Genomic DNA, 6,327 nt, shown 5'->3' with positions numbered 1-6,327 from the left:
GAATATAGTTGGGGGAATAAATACAGCTGTAATTCCTCAGCGGGTAATATGTAGTGCAACAAAGTCAGTGGCCTAAAAACCGCTTATGCTTTGAGATGGGATGACGCTGGGTCAGCCAGGACCTCTCTCTACTCCAGGGGCTCCCTGTGCAGCTGGAAGTACTTTCTACATCACTACTGACCATGACTGAGAAATGACCACAGTTTTTCTTCAAGTATATTAGTGATATACTTTTCCCTGCATGAGAAATAAGTACTTTACAGCATAAGACACAGTATAATAGGGATGTTAAGATATTTTAAAAGGCGCATTTGAGAGACTGCTTCTCGGTAACTGTTGTCAGTTTTAGTTCAAATAAACTTATAAAAAATTCAAAACAAAAGGAAAAAAGACTTCTTAAAAACATACAGAGATACCATGACTTACGTGAGACGAGATGTATGTTATACAATCATCTAACTTGGCCAGCATAGGTATAAATCCTTCGCTATTCACAGACAATGTAGGAGAATTCAATTTCTTTAAGGAAAAAAAAAAATCAACCTTAATTCACGCAATGCAAAAATGTACAGGTAAAACTTAATAATTACGTATTAGAACTACCATATTTCCCTTTAGGATATAACAAGTCATACTAATGTCTTTACATTTTGAATCACCAAAATATCCTCAAAGGTAGTCCATGTGAACAATAAATAAAGGAAAACCAAAAAAGAACACTGATTTAATTCCATTTATTCGTAATGATCTTCAATGGGGCTCTTCATGAATTATCAAATATTTTATTTACTCCATTGTACAATGTTACGTTACACATCAAATACCTAGACTCATATTTATCAGCACTTTACAACATACATAAATTTTCTATTTTCAAGCACCGGTAATTTTCTCAAGGTTAAAGGATTAACTAGCAGTCAGTCGTACTATGTTTAGCCATCATATTATTAAAGTAAAAAATATATATGTAAAATCTAAATAAATATATAGTAATAGGAACAGTATAAGTATAAACATAAATAATGTGTGATATTTAACACTTGATATATGTAAAATTATATTTTAAAACATAAAACGTACAATAACATAACATAAATGTAAGTAATGTATACAAAATATAAGTAAAGCTGATCATTTCTTATCTCGATATACAAATAGTTTGGCAATGAACTATTTCCTATTGCATTCCACTGTTAATTGGCTAACAGCTTGACTTCTAACTCTTTAGTAAATTATAATTATGATTGATTTAATAATTGTAATAACATCATTTTCATATAATTACTATAATTAAGAACCAGAAATGTCATTTACACAGCAGTCTTTATTGAGACTATTACTTAGGAATACAAGTATGCATTACGGGGACTATACTTTTCCTCACACTAATGAAATTAGTTTAAAAAACTTTTTTTTATTATTGTAGTAGCAAGATTTAAAATTTAGTATTTCTTCTTATAATCTTCTTCAAGGCTTACAGATAAGATATCATGAGAGGTAGCAAACAAAGAGATTTTTAGTAACATCAACACAATGTAAGCAGATTACTTAAATCACATTTGAAAAAATCTGAACTGGTAACCATATGTCCATTGATCGTAAACAAGAATACTAACAGCAAGCAAACTATTAAGTTAAAATATCACTCAAGCCAATTTATAGGTTTTAAGAGTATACTCTGAAAGGGAAATATAAAGTCACTAACTTTACAAAAAGTGAAAAACATGCTTACCGTATTAATAGTTTCCAATTCATTAAAATAGGAAAGCTTCTGTTGAATGTTTTCAGCTAGATCGACAAGTTCCGACTTGCATTTTTTAAAAGAGAAAAATCAATTATTGTAAGAACACAAGAATCAACACTCCAATCTCAAAATAACTTTGAATTGATTTATATCAGACATTACCGATTTATAGTAAACATAAGATTTCAGAATAATGCTCAAAGATTTTTGCAATCATGGACTAAAACAATCGATGATTATTAAAGTAAATTATAATCTCAAAATAATAAATGACTGCCTTTTAATAAGCAGAATACACACAGAGAAAACTCTGATATAAATATAGTAATTAAATATTCTATCTTTAAGTCACAATTTAAGTACAAGCTAGATCAGTTCATCTTTCCCAAAGGCCACCTTCGCTATAACCATGATGCCTGTTTGAAAAGTGTCAAGAGCAGACAGCGCAAACTAATGCATCCTCTTCACTCTGAAACTGTACTGAGACCTAACAGTTCAAAATACAAGAAAGCCAGCCCTTGCCCCATTCGCCTGAGCTGATTTAGAATAAAAGCAGGTTGTCGATGTAACATTTTGTGTGCTTAGCACAGGCCCTCATACAGAGCAGTGTTCAACATATACTTGGAGAAATAAAGGGGATTAGAATTAAATTGTGTACGTCTATTTAAAAATAAAATATTAATATAATCACTGGCCCTCTGCCCTACGCCCCATTACCTGTTCTTTCAGGAGCTGTTCGCAGGCTTCGTGGAGGGCTCCCGTCTTGTTGGACACAAAAAGATACTGTTTCTGCAGTGACTCCAGATGCTGAAGAGCTCTGTTTACGTCATTCAATATAGCATCGCACTGCTCCTGAAACCCAGACAAGTAATCCCTCATCTGTCTAGAAAACAGAACCAAAAGGGGGTTGGCAATAATGTTTTCCCCCAATAAGCATAACCAATAAACAACAAAGTCTCATTTTTCCCCAAATGCTTGGACTTCAGGAGGAAAGTTGGACCTAGTCGCTGCAGTTCATTACATTCAGAAATGTACCAAAAGCTATGTTACGAACTGTTTCAATATTTGAGAAAAATTACTGAAACTAAAAGGAGCAGCTAAAGGAATCAACCGTGAAATCATAAACTGGCTTTTCGCCTGGAAGACAATAAATCACCAGCTCAACTTTCAAAGACGACACCAGGGCCATCCACTCCAAGGCGGTAGTTCAATTCCAGCTTTGAGAGAGTATGATATCATGGGAAGAATTCTAGACTCGGAATTAGAAGACCTAAGTCCAAATGCCAGCTCTGCCCAAGTCTCCGTGACATTAGGCCCGTTATTTAATATTTCTAGGCCTCAGCTCGCTCATTTGTAAAATGGGAATAATATCACCTTTCCTCACAGAGCTGCTATGAACATTAAATAGAATTATATATCGAAGAGCCTAACACAATGCTTAGCAATTATAGCCACTTCATAAATATTCGACGAATGCAAAAAGCTCAACCCACAGTCCTCAAATCAGCTAGAAAGTATATGCCATCATTTCCCCCATGCTACCAGTACACACAAAAGGAACACAGTGACACCCCAGAGTCCAGGTGGCCGTCCCTAAAGTCGCTTGGGTCTTTCCTAAAGAAAGGCAGCAAACACCTCCTGGAGCTCCTGATTAATTCCCACCTGAACCCAAGCCTTTCTAGATTTACCTAAAAACCAATGTCTGCCTCTCCTAACCTATTAATTACAATGTAATTTTTTAAAAGTCGCACAACTTCCAATACTAGTTGACCCAAATCCTCTCTGACTAGCCTTAAAGAAAATGTTGCTGTTGGAGTTTTCTTTGTACCTTAATTTTGTTTAAAGACACAGATTACAAAACGCTTCAGATGACTGTGATCTAAAAATGAGGACAGACAACAAATGCAAGAGCCACATACCTATATTTAGTGTCTTCATCTTGATCCATCTGGGTTTGTAGCTTTGCAAACCATGAGAAAAACTGGAAAAACGAAGAGTATTATATTGTCAATAGAGCTAAAACAGACCACATGAAAAGTGGCCACACGCTAAAGAGCCAGTCAGAAGGGAACCCTAAGTTTTACTGTTTGGGATTCAGACGTGAATGATTAGTTTTATGCCAGGAGACGATAATTTAATTGCACAGTCAATATCTGCATGCTAGGAAAAGCGAAGGATATTAAAAACAATGGCCATTTTCAGAGTTAATCAAGAATATTAAAGATACAATACGTAAGAAGTAAATATTTCTTCTCTGAGAGGCTAAAGCCCATTTGCTAATTTGCCAAATTTGAGTAGGTAATGTCAGGTTTTGAGTAAATATTATTATCTAAGAAGAACTGTGAGAATATAAACTCATAAATAACGTAAGACTAGTTTAAGAACACAGACTTTCACGGCAGCTAAACCTGGGTTTGAATTATGGCCCTATCGCCAATGTGCCGAAAATATCTATTATTAAAAAGAAGTAGGGGGAGGTGACCTTCGACAAGCATGAGGAAACTTTTTGGGGTGACGGAAATGTTTTATATCTTGATCGGAGTGGTAGTTAAACCGGTACATACACTTGTCAAAACTCGTCAAGCTGTACGTTTACAATGATTACGTTTTTCCGTATATAAATTATAACTCAATATATTTGGTTTTTCTAAATTTAAAGAGCGTGCAGGTGCAAATTTAATCCAGAAGATTTTGTTTTCAAACCGTCCAAAGAAATCCAGAGACACGGTGCAGGACTTCGTCCTGTGACTCTCCGTGGGACCTGCAGTCACGGGTACGCTTAACTCTCCCGAGACACTAACCCGCCGAGCGCGCGGGCTGCAGCCCACTGGACCGCGACCATGCGCCCACCACATACGGCACGTCCGTGCATCATCCTCACAAAGATCCGTGACACGGGTATAGGACTGCCATCGTTATGCCCATAAGGAAACTGAAGACCTAAGAAGGTAAGTAATTTGCTGACACTCGAGAAGATGGTAAGTGACGCAGGTGACGTCCAGACCCCGGGCCTAGCTCTGGAGCGCTCGTCAGCACTGCCTGTCTCGACTCACTGTGCGTCCGGTCAGCACACTGCTCCCTGCTTGACTCAGTGAATTTCTAAGCTCTGATTCTTCACGAGACAGACAGAGCAGAGGAAGCAGCAGAAGAAACTACTGTCCATTTAGGTTTATAATCAGGAATAAGCAGACACCAAGAGAAGATTGCACATGCTACATGACAAAAAATAACTCCAAGGGCTCATCTAAAGAGGATGTTTAGGTTTTGAAAAGAGAAATTACCTTGCAACAGGCAGAGAGGGGTGTGTGTGTGAGTGTGTGCGCGCGCACGCACTCACGTACATGCACGCATGCTGGGGGAAGTCAAAAGTACATAAAATAGTAAAGCCTTAATAAATATAATAATCTATCAACATCCAAACTTGGAATATTGTCTATGGCCATGCTATCCTGAACATGCCCGATCCCATCTGATCTCAGAAGCTAAGCAAAGTCAGGCCTGGTTAGTACTTGGATGGGAGACCACCTAGGAAGACCAGGTGCTGCAGGCATAAAAAAAATTAAAAAATAAAACATTGTAAGCTGACAAGGTAGGTCCTTGCAATCTGTGAGGTCAACCAAGGGTTGCCTTGCCTAAAACAAAAAAATATATATATTTTAATAAAATAAAATCAAAACAAACTTGGAATATCACGTTTTTATCTGTACCACAAATATAAGTGGGCAACAGATTCATTTAAAACACTTAATGGCCACAACTAACACAAAATCAAGACTGCTTTAAAAAGATTTTGTGTTAACCACAGTTCCAAATGTTTAGAGCTTTTCATTAGGACCCTTCGTATTAGCCCTGTCCCGAGACAGTTAAAATAATCCCACATCCTTAGACACAGGGCTGCCACTCACCTGCTGTGCGGTCTCGATTCTTCCATCTTCCATCTGCAAGGCCGTGAAACCCTTCGAGAGAATGTCTTCCGTGGAGTCGGGCACTATCGAGGTCTGTGCGATGGGCAGCGACTGGAACGTCAGGCTGCACAAGTCTTCAATTGGCAGCTTGAAAAAAAAGGGCCACACAGACATTTAAATATCTTGCAAATACTCTGAACTTGTCTCGAGACTGGTATTACAACTCAGTTATTTTGTCAGAGAAAGGAATGCTTCGTGTTAAACCATCTGATTTAACAAATGCCATGTAATACTAACGCTTATAACTAGGCTCGCTCTCTCTGTGAAATGCTAGCCTCAAACGTGAGCATGACACTGAGAGCTCACTCCCAGGAAAGGATGGTTTTCGAGTTACCTTTCTAATACTGGGGATGAGTCCGTGCTAACCCACACCCACTTTCTTACTTGAACGTCTCGTGAACCAGACCAAGGTCGAACCTGTGCTGCTGAGAGCAGCCTGCCGTTCCCCGCTGCCCCCCACAGCATCTAACACAAAGCCCGACCGCAGAAACGGCCCCCAACGGAAAACACGTCACGCCCAAGAACAAGTACCGATAAACGTTACCTCCTACCATTTCCGCCGCTGGCACACTTCACCCGCTCCCTCTTGCTGACAAATTTTGAAATTACAACTGAACA

The 6,327-nt window shown here is 38.2% G+C and overlaps 1 protein-coding gene and 1 pseudogene across 1 annotated transcript in view; one reads left to right on the top strand and one right to left on the bottom strand.

Moving 5' to 3' along the window:
• COG3 (component of oligomeric golgi complex 3) overlaps window positions 1–5,972 on the bottom strand; it is a 44,738-nt gene extending 38,766 nt beyond the window's left edge. Inside the window, exons 1-5 of the mRNA XM_025048998.1 lie at window positions 5,650–5,972; window positions 3,664–3,725; window positions 2,462–2,627; window positions 1,733–1,807; window positions 427–519 (exon numbers count right to left, since the gene is read on the bottom strand). Of these exons, the coding sequence (XP_024904766.1) occupies window positions 427–519; window positions 1,733–1,807; window positions 2,462–2,627; window positions 3,664–3,725; window positions 5,650–5,823 (570 nt within the window). The 5' untranslated portion in view covers window positions 5,824–5,972. The remainder of the gene's footprint in view (window positions 1–426; window positions 520–1,732; window positions 1,808–2,461; window positions 2,628–3,663; window positions 3,726–5,649) is intronic.
• Window positions 5,176–5,294, top strand: LOC112482294 (annotated as a pseudogene).
• Window positions 5,973–6,327: the final 355 nt, after the last annotated feature.

Source organism: Pteropus alecto, unplaced genomic scaffold (assembly GCF_000325575.1).
Source record: "Pteropus alecto unplaced genomic scaffold, ASM32557v1 scaffold35, whole genome shotgun sequence".
Taxonomy (NCBI): Eukaryota; Metazoa; Chordata; class Mammalia; order Chiroptera; family Pteropodidae; genus Pteropus; species Pteropus alecto.
This window is presented reverse-complemented; position numbering and strand designations above follow the sequence as displayed.